At 45.4% G+C, this 23,705-nt stretch overlaps 1 protein-coding gene across 1 annotated transcript in view; it reads left to right on the top strand.

Annotated features, from left to right (window-relative positions):
• The window catches only part of gtf3c3 (general transcription factor IIIC, polypeptide 3), a 121,592-nt gene that overhangs the window by 94,163 nt on the left and 3,724 nt on the right, over positions 1 to 23,705 (top strand). The window contains exons 15-17 of the mRNA XM_072478677.1: positions 6,055 to 6,245; positions 13,183 to 13,307; positions 17,641 to 17,793. Of these exons, the coding sequence (XP_072334778.1) occupies positions 6,055 to 6,245; positions 13,183 to 13,307; positions 17,641 to 17,793 (469 nt within the window). The remainder of the gene's footprint in view (positions 1 to 6,054; positions 6,246 to 13,182; positions 13,308 to 17,640; positions 17,794 to 23,705) is intronic.

Raw genomic sequence — 23,705 nt, 5'->3', positions numbered from 1 at the left:
CAGTTAGGGAGAGACAGAGAGCAAACGTGTAGGCAAATTGCTGAGAAGCGGAGAAACAGTATGGGCAGTAATTGTAGGACATTTCTAATATTTACTGCCAGAAAATGTATAAAGGACACAGAATTCATAAAGTGCATTTAAGACAACTTTTTTATCTAGTATGTGGTAAGACCAAGGGCAGTTCTGGACCTTATTTTTGGGAATACAGTTGGGAATGTGGGAGAGCATTTTGGTGGCCATGATCATAGAATAGAATCATGGAATTGTAGAATGGTTACAGTAATAAACAAAGCCAATCAGCCCATCTCACTCCCAGAACCATTCTTATAATTATTTTCTGCACTTTCCACTTGCAACACTAAGTGTTCCACATAACAAGAGACTCACTCTTTCAATAGCTATCAATGCGCTTCTCCTGCATCCACTTGTGAGTGGTTTCATGTGGCACTCCAAGACTTTGACCATTTTCTCAGTGGAGGAGCTCCATTTCTAAGAAATGACAGAGCCCCTCTGCATTGACTCCTCCACTGACTGCCCATGGCTCTATAATGCCTCAAAGACCTCCGACAATCAACTTTCAACTTTCATCCTGCCCATCATACATACATCCTTGGAGACAGTTAAGGAAATGTTAAATCTTATTAACCTTATTGAATTTTTTGAAGGTTTGATGACAGTAAAGCATTTGTGACTTAGTTGTGACATAGTCTGATTTTAGCAATGTTTTTGACAAGGCCCCACATCATAGACTGGTCAAAAAATTAAGAGTCTGTGAGTTCTAAGGGAAAAACAGACAAGTTGAATACAAAATTGGCAATGCAGGAAGCAAAAGGCCGTGGTCAACAGGTAACATTTTGAATGAAAGGCTGTTTCCAGTGGGGTCCCGCAGGGATCTGAACCAGGGCTCTGGCTTTTTGTGATGTATATTCGTGATTGGACTTAAACACAAAGAGGTAAGATGAAGAAGTTTTCAAATGGTACAAAGATTGGTTGTCTGATTGATGGTAAGAAAGCTATAGACTGTTAGAAGATACCAATGGACTTGTCAGGTGGGTAGAAAAGTAGCAAATAGAATTCAATTCAGAGAAGCATGAGGGCAAACGAGGCTTGGGAATATACAATAACTAGTTGGATGGTGAGATGTCTTGAGGAACAGAGGAATCTGGAGTGTGTATCCATAGATCCCTAAGATAGCAGAACAGATAGATAAGTTGGTTAATAAGGTGTGCTAGATATCTTGCCTTATTATCCAAGGCATAGATTTCAAGAACAGGGAATTTATTCCAGAAGTTCATAAAATATTAGCTAAGCCACAGCTAGAGTACTGCATACATTTCTGGTCACTGCATTATAAGAAATAAATGATTATGCTAGAGTGGGTACATTTATTTTTGATTTGATTCGATTTACTATTGTCACATGTATTAGTATACAGTGAAAAGTATTGTTTCTTGCATGCTGTACAAACAATGCATACCGTACATAGAGAAGGAAGGAGAGACTGCAGAATATAATGTTACAGTTATAGCAAGGTGTAGAGAAAAGATCAACTTAATACGAGGTAGGTCCATTCAAAAGTCTGATGGCAGTAGGGAAGAATCTGTTCTTGAGTCTGTTGGTATGTGACCTCAAACTTTGGTATCTTTTTCCTGATAGAAGAAGGCGGAAGAGAGTATGTCCGGGGTGCGTGGGGTCCTTAATTATGCTGGCTGCCTTTCCGAGGCAGTGGGAATTGTAGACGGAGTCGATGGATGGGAGGTTGGTTTGCGTGATGGATTGGGATACATTCACGACCTTTCGTAATTTCCTGTGGTCTTGGGCAGAACAGGATCCATACCAAGCTGTGATACAACCAGAAAGAATGCTTTCTATGGTGCATCTGTAGAAGTTGGTGAGAGTTGTAGGTGACATGCCAAATTTCTTTAGTCTTCTGAGAAAGTAGAGTCGTTAGTGGGCTTTCTTAACTATAGTGTCGGCAGGGGGGGCCCAGGACATGTTGTTGGTGATCTGGACACCTAAAAACTTGAAGCTCTCGACCCTTTCTACTTCGTTCCCATTGATGTAGACAGGGACATGTTCTCCACTACGCTTCCTGAAGTCGATGACAATCTCCTTTGTTTTGTTGACATTGAGGGAGAGATTATTGTCGTCGCACCAGTTCACCAGATTCTCTATCTCATTCCTGTACTCTGTCTCGTCATTGCTTGAAATCCGAACCACTACTGTGGTGTTATCAGCAAATTTGAAAATTGAGTTGGAGGGGAATTTGGCCACACAGTTATAGGTGTACAAGTATAGTAGGGGCTGAGGACACAGCCTTGTGGGGCACCGGCGTTGAGGATGATCGTGGCGGAGGTGTTGTTGCCTATCTTTACTGATTGTGGCCTGTGGGTTAGAAAGTTCAGGATCCAGTTGCAGAGGGAGGAGCCGAGGCCAAGGCCATGGAGTTTGGAGATGAGTTTCGTAGGACTGATGGTGTTGAAGGCTGAGCTGTCGTCGATAAATAGGAGTCTGATCTAGGTGTCTTTGTTATCTAGGTGTTCCAGGGTAGAGTGCAGGGCCATGGAGATGGCGTTTGCTGTGGACCTGTTGCAGCGATAGGCAAACTGTAGTGGATCAAGGCAATCCGGGAGGCTGGAGTTGATTTGTGCCATGACTAACCTTTCGAAGCACTTCATGATAATGGATGTCAGAGCCACTGGACGATAGTCATTAAGGCACGCTGCTTGGCTTTTTTTTGGTACAGGGATGATGGTCATCTTCTTGAAGCAGATAGGGACCTCAGATTGTTGTAAAGAGAGGTTGAAGATGTCTGCGAATACCCCCGCCAGCTGATCCGCGCAAGACCTGAGTGCCCGTACGGGTACCCCAACAGTGGCTTTCCGAGAGTTGACCTTCGAGAAGGCTGCTCTGGCGTCTGCAATGGTGATACAAGTTCATCCGAGGCTTCTGGGTTTTATAAGGATTTTGCCAGGACTGGAGAACTTTGAGGAAAGATTGGATAACCTGGGGTTGTTTTATTTGGAACAGAAGAGACTGAGCGGAGATTTAATTGAACTGCATCAAAATTATGAGTGTGGATTGAAGGGACCTATTTTCCTTAGCAGCAAGTTCAGTGATTTGAGGAGAGTTGAAAATTGTTTTCTTCCAGAAGATGGTGGGATCAGGATTTTACTGCCTGAAAATGTGGTCGAGGGAGAAAACCTCATCCTATTTCAAAAATACTTGGGTATGCACTCTGAATGGTTCTTGCAGGCTTTGGACTAACTAAGCTGGGAAGTGGGTCCTGACAGATAGCTCTTTTTGGGATGGCACAATAGCCTATTTCTGTGTCATCACCCGTTGTGTTTGAATTTGTGACTTTTTTAACAGCTGTTATTTTTCTGTTTCATCTTCTGCATCATCCATGTCCCAGGCATTGCAATTTGTCTCCACTGAACGAATGAAGCTGAAGCTTTGTTAATGAAAGAACTGCTGTTGAAATAAATTGAGGCAGGGGCGGCACGATGGCGCAATGGTTAGCACTGCTTCCTACGGCGCTGAGGACCCGGGTTCGATCCCAGCCACAGGTCACTGTGTGTGGAGTTTGCACATTCGCCCCGTGTCTGCGTGGGTTTCACCCCCACAACCCAAAGATGTGCGGGTTAGGTGGATTGGCCACGCTAAATTGCCCCTTAATTGGAAAAAAATAATTGGGTACTCTTTTTTTTAAAAAAAAAATTTAATTAATTTTTTTTAAAAATCGAGGCTTGAGAATTCATTATATCCACTGGAGGGCTGACTTGCACAGCTTTCATCGAGAGGATATGTCTGTCGATGTCTGGACAATATGCTGTTTATCTGTGCAATTTGTAGTGGCATGATTTCCATGTACCTTAATGTCGCAACTAGTTCAATTATTAAGCTGTTATAGTTTTAAATACTGGGAACAAATTGCCACAATATTTGCTCTTTTTAGGGTTTTAAAAATATAATCTTAGTGAAATGATTTCATATATAAAGAACAAAAAATTGTCTTTGCCCAATATTCAAAATTCCAGACCTTTTGCCAAGAGAATAACATAGTTCTGAATCAACCCATTGAAAAGTCTAACTCTGAAGAAAATTCAAAATAGAAAAGCATTTCTGAATTTCTTTACTGGCTCTTGATTTGACAATGGCTCAATTTTGAAATTCTCAGCCTTTTTTCAAATCTCTCAATGACCTCATCCCTCCCTTTCTTTGTGACCTTTTGAGATCTTTGCACTCCTCCAGTTCTGCCCTCTTGTGTATACCTGGTTATAACTGTTCCACCATTGGCTCTTAAACTCCCTCCCTAAACCCCTCTGCCTGCTTTTCTCCTCTTTTAAGATGCTTTTCAAAACTTACCTCTTTGACCAAGTTTGTGGTCATCTGCCTTGATTTCTCCTTCCATAGTTTGGTCCCACACGTATTTTATTGATAACATCTCTGCTAAACACATTAGGATGTTCTACATTCAGTGTTATAAATACACATAGTTGTTTGTCAAAATTGATGTATTTTGAATTTGAGCCAGCTGTCCATTCTGAACATGTCTGAATGTACAGTGAGTACACATCTAATATAACAGAGCTAGGTTGAACACCTCTGCCTTTCAGTTCATAGTATTATTATAATTCGTCACTAGGGCAGCATGGTGGAGCAGCGATTAGCACTGCTGCCTGATGGCGCCAAGGACCCGGGTTCGATCCCGGCCCTCGGTCACTGTCCGTTTGGAGTTTGAACATTCTCCCCGTGTCTGTGTGGGTCTCACTCCACAACCCAAAGATGTGCAGGGTAGGTGAATTGGCCATGCTAAATTGCCCCTTAATTGGAAAAAAAAATTGGGAACTCTAAATTTATATTTAAAAATATACATAACTCGTCACTGCTCCTAGCCGAACTATTTGGAGCATCTAAATCATTTTAAAAAAGTAATTGAAAGGTCTTTCTCAATTTTACTATGGTCTTCATTTTTGCTTTAAACTGGTAACTTAACTGCTACAAATAGGAGGTCAGACTCCCCGGAGTACAAGTGGAATTTTCCTCAAAGTTTGAAAACTAAAATTATTCAAGCTATCTTCATTTCACCTTAATTTTTTTACCCATTTACAAAAAAATGATGCAAGTAAATCTACAAGCTCATGTCCAGCCAGTGTTCCTGGATTTCTATTCGTGGAAACTACAATCTAATAATAATTCCCTTTATATATTACAAACTTTTAAAAAATAAATTTAGAGTACCCAATTCATCTTTTCCAATTAAGGGGCAATTTAGTGTGGCCAATCCACCTAGCCTGCACATCTTTGGGTTGTGGGGGCGAAACCCATGCAGACACGGGGAGAATGTGCAAACTCCACACGGACAGTGATCCAGAGCTGGGATCGAACCTGAGACCCTGGTGCAGTGAGGCAGCAGTGCTAACCACTGCGCCACCTTGCTGCCCAATATATTACAAACTTGATGGTTGTCAGCTATCATTTTTTCATACATAAAGTAGTAATTACTGCTTTTACCCCAATAATTAGATGTGGGTTTTCTAGCTTTGGTGAAAACTGGAAATTGAACTTGGATAGGTTAATTGGAGGGAGCCTTGCAAGGTACTGAGCTCTGAGCAGTACAGGGTCTATACTAATTGCAAACTAGGCTGTTAAAATGGAACAGACTCAAATGTATACACCTGCAAAGGGCCAAATTCTGTTTGGTTCCATTAGTACTTTGAGATTTAAAAAAAATCGTACAGAGACATTATAAGGAGCTTTGCGTTCTGAGTGGTGTTCATAAAAGAAGATGAGTTAACCACCAAATTTCACAAATTGACATTGGGTGATTTAATAAAGGGCTCCAGGTGAAGTCTTTGTAACAGTGCTGCTCGAGTCTTTGTCTTAATTTTTTTTTAGTCCTAATCTTCTCTCTGTTGTAAAATTGATCATATGAGTTGAAATATGCTTTGATTATTATAAAATAACTTTAACAAAGTAGTCAGTCTTTAAGAAACCATTTTTGTTTGTTTGCTGAAGAATTGACATGTTTCGTTTTGCTGTTCCTTCAAGGGTCATGGTGATGGAAAATGTGAACAGACCTCAACTGTGGAATATCTTTAACCAAGTTACTATACACTCTCAAGACCTGAGGCACCATCGTTTTTGCCTGCGCCTAATGCTGAAACACCCAGACAATCATGCACTTTGTGTACTTAATGGCCACAATGCATTTGTGGCTGGAAGCTTCAAGCACGCTTTAGGTAATGGGCATTGATCATTTTGTAATATATAATTATTTGTTGCTAACATACCATTAATATCAATGCACGCAGCAACCATATTGCAGTTATTCATCTTTCTATTTGGCATCTTGCAGCAATGATGTTGGCACTGGCTGCTATTTGCACAAGGTGGTGATATCACCATGCCCACAAACTTGACAGTACTGACAATGCTTGGGCTTCAGATGATTTTTCTGAAGAACTTAAGTTTTGCATCAAACCTATCTTTAGTTGTTAATAATGGTTCACAAACTGTTGCCCACTATCTGTTCTAAAACCTCAATCAGCTTATTGGCTCGTCTATTTTGTCATTTGACTAAATCTCTGCAGGAAATAAGAAGTCTGCAGTGCAATTTTTTGATATAGTGCCAGCCTGTGGAGGAAGTAAGAATAACAGGCTGTTACAATAGCATTACTAACTTGCTGCAGCTCGATATCTACTTTTCTCTCTATCTATGTGCCACTGTATCAATCATATTTTTATTTATTATGCCTGTCAATATCAGTTATCCCCCTGTGGCATTTCATGAGGTATTAAAATCAAGTGTAGCCTTTAGGTGAAGTACAGTTAACAGCTTGATGTGCAATATAAGATTTTTAAAAAGGAAAAATAGACTAATATACATAAATGTATTAAATCCTCATTATAAATTCAGATATTTCTCCTTATTTTTATTTATAATTTTCTGTGATTCTTTACAGTTTTCTATTATGTGTTCTCTATCCACATCTATAATGGAACCTGACTTGTCAAGCTTTAATTATATTAGTGTTGGCAATTTAAAATTTGCACCTTCTAGTTTCATAGCAGAGAAATACCTACACTGCAACCAACTCTACTCCGCTTTCCAAATTGCTAAAATTGTACTATAATTCACCATGAGAAGTCAAAGTACGATTTAAAAATAAGGACAACACATCTGGTTTTAAAATGGGAACTGAACTATGTGTGTCGCCCAGTTAACGCCTGATCTTTAAACCTTGATGAGTGAACCACATGCTCTGTTTTAAAGATAGCTAAACATTTCTTGTGAAATTTCTGATAAAATGTTATCAACTGTTGGCTTTCAACATTCCTTGTTATATCTGTAGGTGCTGCCTTATTAAGACTTCTCATTGTAAATTGAGCAGTGTCACAATATCCTGCTATTAGAATCAGTACCACCATGTAGAGCTTTAAAGTCTGAAATCCTTCACTACATCACCAAGCACAGCTATTGCAACATTTTGGCCTCCCTGCTAGACTAAGAATAAGGTTAAAAACCATAATGGCCCGGATCTTATGATCCCAGCAAACGTTAGCTGCTATTGAGAGGCCCAACGGTGTCTCAGCTTCGAGGGAGTCCATATGCATTCAAGTCTGGAAGTTGCTCTATGCCTGAATGGACTCTGGGATGAACCCCACAGTGATGGCCCTGCCAGGACCTGTCAGTGTGAAAACATGACTATACACAGAGCCTGCTCAGAAGTGTAGCCCTTTTTCTTTAAATATTTTTACTGAAGTATTTGAAAATTTTTATAAAAATAACATAGACAATGACATCAACATGGTATAATAAACATTTCCACCCCCATCTCAATCTTCACACGCCCCAACCATAAAACAAAAATCCGCGCGCCCCCCCCCCCCCCCCCCCCGAGAAAGTCGACGAATGGTTGCCACCTCCGGATGAACCCGACCATTGACCCTCTTAAGGTGAACTTTATTTTCTCGAGACTGAGAAACCCAGCCATGTCACTAACCAGGTCTCTACACTCGGGGGCTTCCAAGTCCCTCCACATTAACAAGATCCGTCTCCAGGCTACCAGGGAGGCAAAGGCCAAGACGTCGGCCTCTTTCGTCCCCTGAACTCCCGGCTCTTCCGACACTCCAAAGATCGCTACCTCCGGACTCGGCACCACCCGTGTTTTTAGCACCGTGGACATTGCCTTCGCAAAACCCTGCCAAAACCCTCTAAGCTTCGGGCATGCCCAAAACATGTGGACATGATTTGCTGGGCTTCCCTCGCACACCTATCTTCTACCCCGGAAAACCTGTTCATCCTAGCTGCTGTCATGTGTGCCCGGTGGACTACCTTAAATTGTATCAGGTTGAGCCTGGCACATGATGAGGAGGTATTAACCCTGCTTAGGGCATCCGCCCATAGACCCGCCTCTATCTCTCCTCCTAGCTCGACCTCCCACTTGCCCTTAAGTTCCTCTGCCTCCGAAAGCTCCTGGTAAATATCTGAAACCTTCCCCTCTCCCACCCAGGTACTGGAGACTACTCTATCCTGTATCCCCCGTGGCGGCAGCAGCGGAAAGGCCGGCACCTGTTTTCTCAAGAAGTCTCGCACCTGCAAATACCTAAACCCGTTCCCTGCTGGCAATTCCAATTTATCCTCCAAGGCTTTCAAGCTGGGGAAGCTCCCATCTATAAATAGATCCCCCATCCTTCTAATTCCTGCCCTTTGCCAACTCCGGAACCCGCCATCTAGCCTACCCGGTACAAACCGATGATTGTTATAAATCGGGGTCCAAACCGATGCTCCCTCCACTTTCTTATATCTCCTCCATTGCCCCCAGATTCTCAGAGCCGTCACCACCACCGGACTTGTGGAGTATCGGGCCGGCGAGAACGGAAGAGGTGCAGTTATCAGTTCTCCCAAACTGGCGTCTTTGCATGACGCTGCCTCCATCCGCTCCCATGCCGACCCCCCCCCCCCCCCCCCCCCCCCCCCCCCCCCCCCACCCACTTCCTAATCATGGCTATATTAGCCGCCCAGTAGTAATTGCAGAGGTTCGGCAGCATCAACTCCAGCAACACTTTCTTCACTCGCGGGGGTTTACCCGACCACACAAAGCCCGAAATAACGTTATTCACCCGCTTGAAAAAGGCCTTTGGGATGAAGATGGGAGGCACTGAAAGACAAACAGAAATCCGTGGAGGAATGTCATTTTCACGATCTGTACCCTCCCCGCCAGTGATAGCGGGAGCATGTCCCATCTCTTAAAGTCTCCTTCCATTTGCTCTACCGACCGGGATAGGTTTAACTTGTGCAGTGCCTCCCATTCCCAAGCCACCTGGATTCCCAGATATCGAAAGCTCTTCCCTACCATTCTAAGCGGCAGCTCTCCCAGTCTCTTCTCCTGTCCTCTTGCCTGGATCGCGAACATCTTGCTTTTCCCCATGTTCAATTTATATCCCGAAAAATTGCCAAATTCCCCCAGGGTTCGCATTACTTCCCCCATCCCCTCCAACGGGTCTGAAATATACAAGAGCAGGTCATCTGCTTAAAGCGAGACCCGGTGCTCCAACCCCCCGCCCCCCCACCCCACCCCGAACCAGCCCTTTCCAGTTCCTAGAGCCTCTTAACGCCATGGCCAGAGCAAACCGTAATGGGGAGTGGGGGCACCCTTGCCTCGTCCCTCGGTGTAGTTTAAAGTATCCCGGACTCAGGCGGTTCGTACGCACACTCATGCTACTGGTGCCTGATAGAGCAACCGCACCCAGTCAATAAAGCCCTCACCAAATCCAAACCGTCCCAGCACCTCCCACGGGTAATTCCACTCCACCCGATCAAAAGCCTTCTCTGCATCCATCGCTACCTCCACCTCCTCTCCTTCTGGGGGCATCATAATAACATTTAAAAGCCTTCAAACATTGGCCTTGAGTTGCCTGTCCTTTAGGAATCCCATCTGGTCTTCCCCTATCACCCCTGGGACACAGTCCTCTATCCTTGTGGCCAGTATCTTAGCCAGCAGTTTGGCATCCACATTCAATAGAGAAATTGGTCTGTATGACACGCATTGCTCTGATTCATCTCCCGTTTCAGGATCAATGAAATCAAGTCTGCGACATTGGTGGGGGGAGGACCCCCTTCTCTCTTGCTTCATTAAATGTCCTCACCAGCAGTGGGCTCAGTAGCTCTGAAAACTTCTTATAGAATTCAGGTAGCTGTCAGGCCCCGGGGCCTTGCCTGGCTGCATGCCCTTCCAGCCCCTCGATTATTTCCTCAATCTCAATTGGGGCTCCCAGCCCTTCCACCAGATCCTCATTTACCCTCGGGAACCTCAACTGATCCAAAAACTGCCTCATCCCCTCCACCCCAGCCGGGGATTCCGACTCATATAATTTACTATAGAAGTCCTTAAACACCTTGTTCACCCCCGCTGGGTCCAGGATAGTATTCCCCCCTCTACTCTTTACTTTCCCTATCTCCCTGGCTGCCTCCCTTTTCCTGAGCTAGTGCGCCAACATTCTGCTTGCCTTTTCCCCGTACTCATAAATCGCCCACTTGCCTTCCTCAACTGTTCCACCGCTTTCCCTGTGGTCAGCAGCCCAAACTCCGCCTGTAACCTCCGCCGCTCCCTCAGTAGCCCCGCGTCCGGGGCCTCCGAGTATCTCCTGTCCACCTGGAGTATCTCCTCCACTAATCTAGCCCTCTCAGCCCGTTCCGCCTTTTCTCTGTGGGCCCGTATTGAGATTAATTCCCCTCTGACCACTGCCTTCAGAGCTTCCCAAACGGTCGCTGTGGAGACCTCCCCCGTATCATTTGTTTCCAGGTAGTTCTGGATGGACTTGTTAATCCGCCCACAGATCGCTTCGTCCGCCAGCAACCCCACATCCAGTCTCCACAGCGGGCGTTGCCCTCTCTCTACACTAACCCGTAGATCCACCCAATGCGGGGCATGATCCGACACTGCGATTGCCAAGTACTCAGTATCCGCCACCTCCGGTATTCGCGCCCTGCTCAGAACAAAAAAGTCGATGCAAGAGTATACTTTGTGGACATTTGAGCTATCAAATGTGTGACCTACTCCTCATGGCCGCCATCGGAAGTCAGAAATGTAGCCCTTTAATCAACAGGATTGTTCTCCTTTCACTGGCACTGCTGGCATCACTTAACCCCGGAAGAGCACATTCCCACTGCAGCCAATGAGAAAGGCAGGGACATAGTTTTGCACGCAGTCAGTGGTGTACACCTCTGCTTTGATGCTGACCACAAGATCTGGACCAGTAGTCTTTATTGACTTTTTTCAGTTGTGTGTGATGATCTTTTCATCTTTTATCTGTTTCATATTTCCCATCACCTCCAATCCCACAGTGGGCACCCTGTTGTGCCTCTTTTTCCACACATCCCACCCTATTATGGGCCATCCATCTTTGCGAACATACGAATTAGGAGTAGACCTCTTGGCCCTCGAGACTGCCAGGCCATTCAATATGATCATGGCTGGTCTGATTGTAACCTCAACTCCACATTCCTGCCTACTCCCGAAAACCATTCACCCACTTGTTCATTAAGAATTTATCTAGATTTGCCTTAAAAAATATTTAAAGCTTCTGTTTCCACTGCCTTTTGAGGAAGAAAGTTCCAGACACTCACGACCCTCTGAGGGAAACTATTTGTCTTCATCTCTGTCTTAAATGAGCGACCCCTTATTTTTAAAAAGTGACCACTAGTTCTCGAAACAGCCTGTCCACATCCACCCTGTCAATACCCCTCGTGATCTTAAAGGTTTCGATCAAGTCACCTAGGTCTTCATACTGACTCTCTCGGCTGTCTGGAATCTCACTCCTTGCTACAGACAACTGTGTCAATCTCCTTCACTATATTGTCCCCTTCTACCACTACATTCTTACATGCTCCCCCCACTTGAATAGTTTCCTGTACCACAGTGCCATGATCAGTTAGCTCATCCACCCAGCAACTCCCACTCGCATCCAAACAAGCTGAGCGAACCTTAAACCTGTTGAACTGAGGCTGGCACTCCTGCCCTGTGGGTTCCCTTACCTGCCTCAGCTACAGTCACACCCCCTGCCCCTGACCACTTTCCAAACCGAGGATCCTATCCTCAGGGGTGTGATCACCTGAAACACAGTGTCAAGGTAACTCTTGCTCTCCCTGATGTGCTGCAGTATCCACAGCTCAACCTCCAACTCAATGACTCTAAAGCCGAAGCTCCTCAAGCTGAAGATACTTACTGAAGACGTACTTGCCCTGGGTAACACTGGTATCCTTGAGCTCCCACATGCTGCAGCATTGACACGCCACCTGTCCTGCCATACTTATGAGCTGAAATTAATTACTTCATTATTTTATTCAGTTATTTATTTTCTTTTAGATATTTATAAATGTTATTACAAATTCCAGTACTATTTTAAATCTTCGGAAAATAGATCTTGCCCACTTACTGGATATTCACCAGATACTCACTAGCAGCTAATTTCCTCCCCTATAGTAGAGTTGAAACCAATTCCTAGACGGTGAAAAAGTTAGAAAACACAAAGGAGTACCTCCTTTTCCTCCTCACCAAACTTCCACTCTCTGTTTGCAGTGACACTCTGTGGTGGTTGCACAGAGAATGGCTGAACAACTCTTGATTCACCTCCTGGCTCAGGTTCTGCTTTTCATTGCTTGCTGTCCCTTCATTCCAGCAGCCACTTCTGAATTGTAAATATTCATTTATTCTCTCATGCTGTCTTTAGGCAATTCTTTGCCTGCTCAATACTCTTCGTTCTTGGCTGCTGCAAGAATTTTTTATGCCTGAAAATATAATTCCCAATGCTACCTCCTACAAAGTTATTCTTCCTAAGTTAACACCCTACTTATTACATTCCCACTGATCCTGTTTGATGGATTTCCAACTCCAATATGTCCCCATTCTCTTGTTGCAATAAATGACGTACCCAAATATATCTATTTTCTTTGATACTTCTCGATGACATTTGTCTCCAAGTTGTCTATTTAAGCTGCTTACTTTCCTCTCATACCATATCCCTAAATTTCTGTAACACATCTCTTGTGAGATATAAACTGCGTTGTTCCATTAAATTATAGTGGGAATGATACATTTATTATTTTAAGATAATAAGTGGTTCCTAAAAACAATCATTTAACCATATCCTGTTTTTTTGTGTTTTAAATTTTAGGTCAGTATGTTCAGGCTTTCAGGATTCAGCCCAATGAACCCTTATACAGTCTCTGTGTGGGTCTTACCTTTATCCACATGGCATCCCAGAAGTTTGTTTTGAAACGACATCCTCTTCTGGTGCAGGTTTGTCAAAGACATTGAATCCAGATAAAAATCTAGCTGTTGAACTATTTTGATCCACTATTTTATAATTAGGATGTTCTCTTATCTAATGCAACAAAGAATTATCCCATTTGTTAGAACTTTAAACTTGGTAACGTGAACTATTCATTTTATTCTATATAATTTCAGGGGGTAGAGGTATTGTCACTGAACTAGTAATTCAGAGACCGAGTAAATCTCTGGGGGCCTGGACTCAAATCCAAACATGGCAGACGAGTGGCACCACAATTCACTGAACAGTTGACCCTGCTAGACGCAGTGAAGGAGAGCCAGTAAACCATCCCCGCCAGTAAAGCCCTGTTCAAAATAAAAATGTCGATCCAGGAGTACGTTTTATGTACATGTGAGAAAAAGAAGAACTCCTTCGCTCTCGGCCGTCCAAACCTCCATGGGTCTGCCCCACCCATCTGCTCCATGAACCCCTTTAGTTCCTTCACCATTGCCGGCACCCTGCCTGTCCTTGAACTCGACCGGTCCAGCCTTGGGTTAATGACCTTATCGAAGTCCCCACCCCATGATCAACTTGTGTGAACCCAGATCCGGGATCTTCCCTCACATCCGTCTTACAAACTCCACATCATCCCAGTTTGGTGCGTAGACATTCACAAGAACCACTGGCAATCCTTCCAGCTTCCCGCTAACCATGATATATCTACCATCCGCAACTATTTTCCCCGCCTCAAATGACACTCGCTTATTAATCAGGATTGCGACCCCTCTAGTCTTAGAATCCAGCCCCGAGTGAAATACCTGCTCAACCCATCCCTTCCTCAGTCTGGTCTGATCAATTACCCTCAGGTATGTCTCCTGTAGCATTACCATGTCCGCCTTCAATCCCGTCAAATGTGCGAACACGCGATCCCTCTTAACCAGCCCATTCAGCCCTCTGACGTTCCACGTGATCAGCCTGGTCGGGGGGCTTCTCACCTCCTCCCGCCGACCAACCATCCCCCTTCTTAGGCCAGCCTCCAGCTCGTGCCCCACACTCCCTCCGGTCCGCCCTCAGGTAGCCTCCGTCCTCGACCTCCCATTTATCTACAAGCAACAGTCCCTCCCCTGTCAGTAGAGCAATCCCCCCCTTTAACAGCACAATAAATGCAACCCCTTCAACAAACAAAACATCTGCTCACCCCCCACTCTGCTTCCATGAGCCAACCCGCCCAGCTGGCTTGGTGATTTCCCCCCCATGGCGCCAGGCATCTTACCTCCTTTTATTCCGTGCCCCTCCCCCCGCTCAGGCATACCTATTCGAAAGGCACATTTCCACCCAAAGAAAAAACATCAAAGATTCACCCACCCTTCCCCCACCAGTATAAAGTTAACACACAAACTTAGCAACAGCCCAAAAAAGACGTTACAAAGGGCATTTCTCATGCAGTGCAAAGTAATAATTTTAGCAGAGTCCCTACAGCAAAGATCAGTCTCTATCTAGACTTTTGCTTTTCACAAAGCCAATTGCTTCATCCGGCCACACGAAGTAAAATTGCCGCTTTCATAGGTGACCCATAAATAAGCTGGATAAAGTAGACCAAACTTCACCTTCCTCTTGAAAAGGGTCAATTTCACTCGGTTGAATCCCACTCTTTTGGCCAGGTCCGCACCCAGATCTTGGTAGATGCGCAGAATGTTATTCTCCCACATACAGCTCCGTGTCTGGTTGGCCCAACGCAAAATCTGTTCCTTATCCAGGAATCTGTGTATTCGTACCACCATCGCCCTCATTGGCCATTCTCCCGCAGCATCCTCGCAAGCGTTCTGTGTGCTCTGTCCACTTCCAGGGGTCTAGAAAACGACCCCTCGCTCATTAACCTCTCAAGCATATTCGCCACATAAGCCCTTGCGTCCGTTCCCTCACATCCCTCAGGGAGCCAACGATCCTCAAGTTCTGCCGGCGGGACCTATTCTCTAGGTCCTCCACCTTGTCTTGCAGCCTTTTCTGGTGCTCTTTCATCAGCCCCACCTGCGCCTCCAGCGCAGTTAGATGTTCCTCATGCTCAGCCACCGTTTCCCCCACCTTCTGGACTGCCCGATCTTGGGCCACCAGTCTCTGCTCCACCCGAGTGATCGACTCCTTGATCGGGTCCAGGCATTCCTTTTTTGCTTGGCAAAGCCCTCCTGAATAAACTCGACCAGCTGGTCCGGTGTCCACTGGGTCACCAAGCCAGTACTCTGCAGATCTGCCATGCTTTCCTTTGCTGCAGAATCTACACGTGTCTGCTCGATTCGGTTCTTCCTTCCCTTACGCCCACTTCTGTACCGTGTCTCCATAAACTGGGTGGGATGCCTCCTCACAGTCTCATCCACCACCGACCCCTCAAACAAATTCCGACAAAAGTCAGGGAAAAAGGTCCAAAATGTCAGTCACGAGCAGGAGCCACCAAATGTGCGACCTACTCCCTCATGGCTGCCACCGGAAGTCCCGCAATAACCATTTCTAACAAGAAAAATTCCAACCCTCCACCCATGACATTCAATGGTATTAGCATTACTGAATCTCCCACGATCAACATCTGGGGGTTACCATTGACCAGAAACGTAACTGGACCAGCCATATAAATACTGTGGTAACAAGAGCAGTTCAGCAGCCAGTAATCCTGCAGTGAGTAAATTAGCTTCTGACTCCCCAAAGCCTATCTATCATCTACAAGGTACAAGTCAGTGTGACGGAATACTCCACTTGCCTGGATGAGTGCAGCTCCAACAACACTCGAGAAGCTTTGTCACCATCCAGGACAAAACAGTCCGCTTGATTGGCACCTCATCCACCAGCATTCACTCCCTCCACCACTGACTGGCTTCAGTGGGTACCATCTTTAAGATGCACTGCAGGAGCGCACCAAGGCTCCTTAGACAGCATCTTCTAAACCCACGACCACTACCATCTAGAAGGACAAGATCCGCAGATGCATGGGAGCAACACTCCCGGAAGTTCTTTTTGAAACCATTCTGACATGGAAATATGTTGTCATTCCTTCACTGTCACTGGGTCAAAATCCTGGAACTCCCTCTCTGACAGCACAGTGGGTGTACCTATACGACATGGACTGTAACAGTTCAAGAAGGCAGCTCACTACCACCAAGGATAATTAAAGATGGGCAAAGATTGCTGGCCTAGCCAGTGACGACCACATCCCAAGAGTGATTTTTTTTATAGTGAAATGGTACTTGTCTGGTACATTAAGAAATATCCCAATAACAATCTTTATTATCACAAGTAGGCTTACATTAACACTGCAATGAAGTTACTGTGAAAAGCCCCTAGTCGCCACATTCTGGCACCTGTTCAGGTACACAGGAAGAATTAAGAATGTCCAATTCTCCTAACAGCACATCTTTTGGGAGTTGTGGGAGGAAACTGGAGCACCTGGAGGAAACCCACGCAGACACGGGGAGAACGTGCAGACTCCACACAGTCAGTGACCCAAGCCGGGAATTGAACCTGGGACCCTGGAGTTGTGAAGCAACAGTGCTACCCACTGCTACCGTGTTGCCCCATGTATTGGTGCTGATTATAGACACTGCTGAGTTGAAATTAGGATATTAACCTGCTGTTTTTGTTTCTCTTACTCAAACAATGATACAAATTTGAACTTGGAGAAAGTTTATTTTCAAATGAAGAATCCATGAAACAAGTCTACTTTGAGAGTGGGGAGGAAGCAGCAATATTTAATGCAGATAAGCGCTGAGGGAAGTCAGGAACTTGAAGGCAGGGACTAGCTCGGTAGTTTTTATTTCCTTCTTGCTTGAAGGGCAGTCATCTAACAAGTCACTTAAGCATGGAGAGAAAAGTGCATTAACAGCAACTGTCTGTCATCAAACGTGCTGGTCTTGCTCGTGGTGTCATGTGGGCTTGTGTTGCATTTAAAATTAATGGTTAGCATAGCAACTATAGCTTAAAATTATATAATGCTTTTAAAGTTTTTTTTAAAAATCACCCATAGTGAACTGAGTCATGGAGAAAGGGTGTGACTAAATGCTTGTCTGAAAATACGTATTTTGAAAAGTTTTTAAAGAGGGATAAGAAATTAAAAGACTTAGGGATTTGAGGAGTGAGTTTGAGGTAACAGGCTTAAGGCAGCTGAAAGTTATGTCCTCTATGAGTTGATAAAGGGGATGGAGTGAGATTAATAGAATGTGGGAGAGACATAAAGCTGGAGATGTTTGGAGATTGGATGGATTGTCCATGAAGACATTGAATTTGATGCTTTGTAGGAAATTTGTGAAAATGACAGGGGGGATAGCAAGTAAACCAAGTCCTGCTGCGTTTCATTGACTCTTTACTTTTGTATTCTAGGGATTCTCCTTTCTGACGCGGTACATGGAGCTTCGAGGCCCCTGCCAAGAAGTATACTATAATATAGGACGTGCATTACATCAACTGGGGCTGGTGCATTTTGCCATTCATTATTATGAAAAGGCACTGGAACTCCCACCTCTTCAATTGGAGGTATGTAGTATGTTAGAAATCTAAATAGGTAAAACTTTTTTTTCCTCTCTTACTCAAACAATGAGACTCACACATGGTAGAAGATCCTGAGAACAAACCGAGGAATCCACCAGTTGTGACTTTAATTTCAACAGATAATTTGAAAGGTTTTGGACTTCCACATGGCTCAATTAGGTACACTTAATATGAAACAGCCAGAGAAACCAGGAACTGGCGCGATTTCAGCCTCTGTCTTTGTCAGGTTAGCTAAACACAGCCAGACAGCAAATTTGGCTTCATCACCCCTTGCCTACAGATAGGAAGAGGTAGCCAGTGTTCCCACTGATTGCAATCCGATGTGTACGGAAGTTTAGCCTACTGTATGGACACTGATTGTCTATACTTGCAGCTGAAGGCTAGGCTCTTGGGAAAATGACTAGAATTGTTATCTGTGGAATCATCACCCAAAGCGAAGGTTCCATTGGTCGATCCCATATTATTTTCATTTTCTTTTTATGCTCTTTTGCTCATTGCTTTGGAAAAAATGTTAAAATATGGAGGTTTTGTTTCAAGGCAAAGTGCATTCACACAAATGTGTGTCCTTTTAAATAAAGGATATAGAGATACAATGTGTTTAAAATGCTAATAAGCTAAGCTTTGCTGTTGTTTCACCAAGGACCATGAATGATTCATTAGTCTGTCTTGATACTCCTTACTTGCATTATATTGGTGGGTGTCTGGCTCTCAGTGCTCAGCTGGGATGTTCCATTATAGACACTATCCCTGAGTTGTGAACAAAAGGAGCTGAAACAAAAACAGAATTACAGTGACCTATTTTTGAAACAGCAAACTGTGAGGGCAAGCTTTCCTCGAGCTCAAATAGTTAGGATGCAGACTGTGATTGAAAGCGTTAAATTATGAAGACAGGTTGCATGGTTGGGGGTCAATTAAAAATGTTAATAACTGAGATTGATAGAGTTTTGTAATGCCAGAGTATTAAGCGATATTGAGCCAAGGTGGGTAAATGGAGTTAAGATACAGATTACATGATCTAATTGAATGGCGGAAGAACAGGCTTGAGGGCTGACTCCTTTTCCTAATTATTCAAAGAAGTATTATATTTAAGCTGAGCAAGCTGACCTACTAATGTAAGGAAGTGTAGTCCCTTTGTTATTTAGTATTTTGTGAAAAGGACCAGAATTCAGTGAGTTCAACAATCATTTTGCTGTATATATTCATTTGCTATATGTATAATATGCAAATTAACTGTATGTACCTAGTTTTGGTCTGCCTTCCAAAAATTGAACAAAAATAGATGAGGGCTATCAATGGAGTAGGTATGTGATTGTGACAGGGGCGCTGGAGGGGAGGCTGTGACAATAAGCAACTTTCACTAGTGGCGCTGGTAAGTGTATATGATCCCAATTGGGATGATGTGGGATTCGCGAAGGTGTGCGGGGCCATCCCCGACTTGGACACACACGAACTGATAGTGGGGGGGGGACTGGAACTTGGTGCAGGAGCCAAAATTGGACAGGTCACAGCCGCGCTTGCTGGTCCCATCAGGGGGGAGCGAAGGCGCTAGCTGGGCTAATGGTGGAAATGGGAGGGATGGATCCTTGGAGATTTCTGAAACCGAGGGAGCGGGCGTACTCATTTTTCTCAGCGGTCCAAAAGGTGTTATCGCGGATTGTTTTTTTCATGGTGGGGAAGGTGCTGCTGGCTGGGATTAAAGGGTCAGAGTACTCGGCAATTGCAATATCAGATCATGCTCCGCATTGGGTGGATATGGTACTGGAGAAGGGGATGGTACAGAGACCAGGGTAGAAGTTAGATGCGGGACTGTTGGGGGACCGAGGGTTCTGTGACAAAATTGAAAAAGTAATCGAGGAATATGTACGTTTTAACTGCACGGATGGGGTGTCAAAGGCGGTTGTCTGGGAGGCTTTAAAGGCGGTGGTGAGGGGTGAGGTGATCTCGTTCAACGCTAGGCTAGACAAAAAGGAGAGGTTGGAATGTCGGAGGGTAATAGATGAGATGCTGGAGGGAGACAAGAGGTATGCGGAAGATAGGGAGCCAGCGCAGTTGGAAAAGAGGAAGGAGCTCCAGGCGAGCTTTGACCGACTATCTACCAGGAAAGCGGTACGCAAATTGAGGCGATCAAGGAGGACAGTTTACGAGCATGAAGAGAAGGCCGTATGTTGGCAGGTCAGATCCGTAGGAAAGCTGCGGCAAGGGAAATTGTCCAGGTGTGGGACAAGGCAGGAAAGTTGGTGGTACCTCCAGATCAGATTAACAAGCTCTTTAAGGAATTCTATGAGAGATTGTGCAGGTTCGAGCCACCTGGGGAAGGCCGGGAGATGCAGGAATTTCTGGATGGGTTGGAGTACCCGAGGTGAGGGGAGGGGGACAGGGCTACATTAGAGGGGACGATAATGGAGCAGGAGATAAAAGATGCAATTGGCAGGCTGCAGTCGGGGAAGGTGGCAGGGTCGGATGGGTTTCTGGTGGAATATTATAAAAAATTCAAAAATAAGCTGGTACTTTCAGAAATACAATAAAAAACATTTATAAAAAAATAAATAAGCTGGTACCACTGATGGTGGGGATGTTTGAGGAGGCGATAGGAAAGGGGATGTTACCACAAACTTAGGGGCAGGCATCGATTTCCCTGTTACTTAAGAAAGATAAGGATCCAACGGAGTGTGGGTCATATAGGCCTATATCACTTTTAAACGTGGACACAAAGATATTGGCGAAGGTACTGGCAGGTAGGCTAGAGAAGTGCCTTCCGAAGGTGATAGGTGAAAATCAGACGGGGTTTGTGAGAGAGAGGCAGCTCTTTTCGAACATTAGGAGGGTATTGAATGTGGTTATGGTACCGGCGGAGGGGAAGGAAACAGGTGGTTGTGGCACTGGACGCTGAGAAGGCCTTTGACCGGGTAGAATGGGGGTACTTGATGGCAGTTCTGGAGCGGTTTGGGATTGGACCCAGATTTGTGGACTGGGTAAAGCTACTATATAAGGAGCCGAGGGCGAGTGTCCGCACAAATAACATCAGCTCAGAATACTTTCCTCTCCACCGTGGGACTAGGCAGGGATGTCCTATGTCCCCCCTGCATTTGCACTCACGATTGAGCCATTCGCCATTGCATTAAGAAGTTCAGGGGTATGGAAAGAGATAGTGCGGGGGGGGATAGAGCATAGGGTGTCCTTATTTGCCGATGATTTGTTATTATACGTGTCGGAACCACGTGTGTCAATAGGGTGAATACTGGAGCTGCTTCGGGTGTTTGGGTCTTTCTCAGGGTACAAATTAAATCTACACGAGTGAATATTTTGTAGTTTCTCGGCCAGGGTGAATACGGAGGCCCCATTCCATAAGACGGGCTCACTTTAGATACCTGGGGGTGCAGGTTGCCCGAGATTGGGGGGGGGGGCTCCGTAGGTACAACATTTCTAGTTTGGTGGGGAGAGTGAAAGCTGATCTGGCAAGGTGGGATGGTCTCCCTCTGTCACTGGCGGGTCGGGTACAGGCGGTTAAATGAATGTGCTGCCGCAATTCCTGTTCATTTTTCAATGCCTGCCCATTATTGGGTGGGGTTACTGGGTTATGGGGATAGGGTGGAAGTGTGGACCTTGGGTCGGGTGCTCTTTCCAAGAGCCGGTGCAGACTCGATGGGCCGAATGGCCTCCTTCTGCACTGTAAATTCTATGTTCTATTATCCTGCCAAAGGCATTTTTTAGAGAGATTGAAGGGATGATTAACTCGTTCATATGGGGAGGGAAGGTGGCCAGAATTAAAAAGATGCAACTACAGAGAGGAAGGCAGGCAGGGGGTTTGGGACTTCCGGACCTGATGTATAGAAGGTACGGAGCTGGGTCAGAGGGGTTGACTCCCAATGGGTCAGAATGGAGGAGAGTTTGGTTAGGGGATTGGGATTGAAGGCGCTAGCGACAGCACCGCTTCCGACGGCCCCGGGGAGATACTCAGGGAGTCCGGTAATAATAGCTTTGTTGAGAATTTGGAGGCAGTTTCGATAGCACTTCAGGTTGGGGGCAGGGTCAAGGGAAATGCCGATTCGGGGGAACTATAGATTTGAGCCAGGGAAGTGGGATGGAAATTTTCGGAGATGGGAGGAGAAAGGAATTAGAACACTAAAAGATTTATTTCTTGGGGGTCGTTTTGCGGGATTAAGGAGCTGGGAGCAAAGTATGGGCTGGAGCAGGGGGAAATATTTAGATACATGCAGTTTCGAGACTTTGCCAGAAAGGAGATACAGAACTTCCCGGAGGAGCCAGCCTCCACATTGCTGAGGAGGTGCTGACAACAGGGGGACTGGAGAAGGGGGTAGCATCGACGGTTTACGGGGTTATTTTGGAGGAGTATAAGGTGCCGTTGGAAGGGATCAAGGCAAAGTGGGAGGAAGAGTTGGGAGAGGATATGGAGGAGAGGTTCTGGTGTGAGGTGCTCTGGAGGGTGAACGCCTCCACCTCGTGTGCGAGGTTGGGGCTGATACAGCTGAAGGTGGTGTATAGAGCGCACCTCACAAGGGCGAGGATGAGCCGGCTCTTTGAGGGGATAGAAGATGTGTGTGAACGTTGCAGGGGAAGCCCCGCAAACCATGTTCATATGTTTTGGTCCCACTGGGAGCTCTTCCGGGGCAGGTGTGACCTGTATAAGAAGGATGGGTTGCATCTAAACTGGAGAGGCATAAATATCCTGGCCGTGAGGTTTGCTAGTGTCACACGGGAGGGTTTAAACTAATATGGCAGGGGGGTGGGTACCGGAGCAATAGGTCAGAAGGTGAAAGCATTGAGGGAGAACTAGGGAACAGGGCCAGTATGGCTCTGAGGAAGAGCAGACAGCGAGATGTTGCTGAAAACAACGAGTCTGGTGGCCTGAAGTGCATATGTTTTAATGCAAGAAGTATTACGGGTAAGGCAGATGAACTTCGAGCTTTGATTAGTACTTGGAACTATGATGTTGTTGTCATTACAGAGACCTGGTTGAGGGAAGGACAGGATTGGCAGCTAAACGTTCCAGGATTTGGATGTTTCAGGCGGGATAGAGGGGGATGTAAAAGGAGTGGCGGAGTTGCGCTACTGGTTAGGGAGAATATAACAGCTATACTATGGGAGGACACTTCAGAGGGCAGCGAGGCTATATGGGTAGAGATCAGGAATAAGAAGGGTGCAGTGACAATGTTGGGGGTTTACTACAGGCCTCCCAACAGCCAGCGGGAGATAGAGGAGCAGATAGGTAGACAGATTTTGGAAACGAGTAAAAACAACAGGGTTGTTGTGATGGAAGACTTCAACTTCCCCAATATTGACTGGGACTCACTGAGTGCTAGGGGCCTGGAGGGGGCAGAGTTTGTAAGGAGCATCTAGGAGGGCTTCTTAAAACAATATGTAGATAGTCCAACTAGGGAAGGGGCTGTACTGGACCTGGTATTGGGGAATGAGCCCGGCCAGGTGGTAGAAGTTTCAGTAGGGGAGCATTTCGGGAACAGTGACCACAATTCAGTAAGTTTTAAAGTGCTGGTGGACAAGGATAAGAGTGGTCCTAGGGTGAATGTGCTAAATTGGGGGATGCCTAATTATAAAAATATTAGGCGGGAACTGAAGAACCCAGATTGGGGGAGGATGTTTGAGGGTAAATCAACATCTGACATGTGAGGGCAGCACGGTGGCACAGTGGTTAGCATTGCTGCCTCACGGCACCGAGGTCCCAGGTTTGGTCCCAGCTCTGGGATACTGTCCGTGTGCAGTTTGCACATTCTCCCCATGTTTGCGTGGATTGTCCACACTAAATTGCCCCTTAATTGGAAAAAATGAATTGGGTACTCTAAATTTTTTTTTTTATAAAACATCTGACATGTGGGGGGCTTTCAAATGTCAGTTGAAAGGAATTCAGGACCGGCATGTTC

This window comes from Scyliorhinus torazame, chromosome 2 (genome assembly GCF_047496885.1).
Source record: "Scyliorhinus torazame isolate Kashiwa2021f chromosome 2, sScyTor2.1, whole genome shotgun sequence".
Taxonomy (NCBI): Eukaryota; Metazoa; Chordata; class Chondrichthyes; order Carcharhiniformes; family Scyliorhinidae; genus Scyliorhinus; species Scyliorhinus torazame.
Note: the sequence above shows the minus strand (reverse complement) of the source record. Positions and strands in the feature narration are given on the sequence as shown.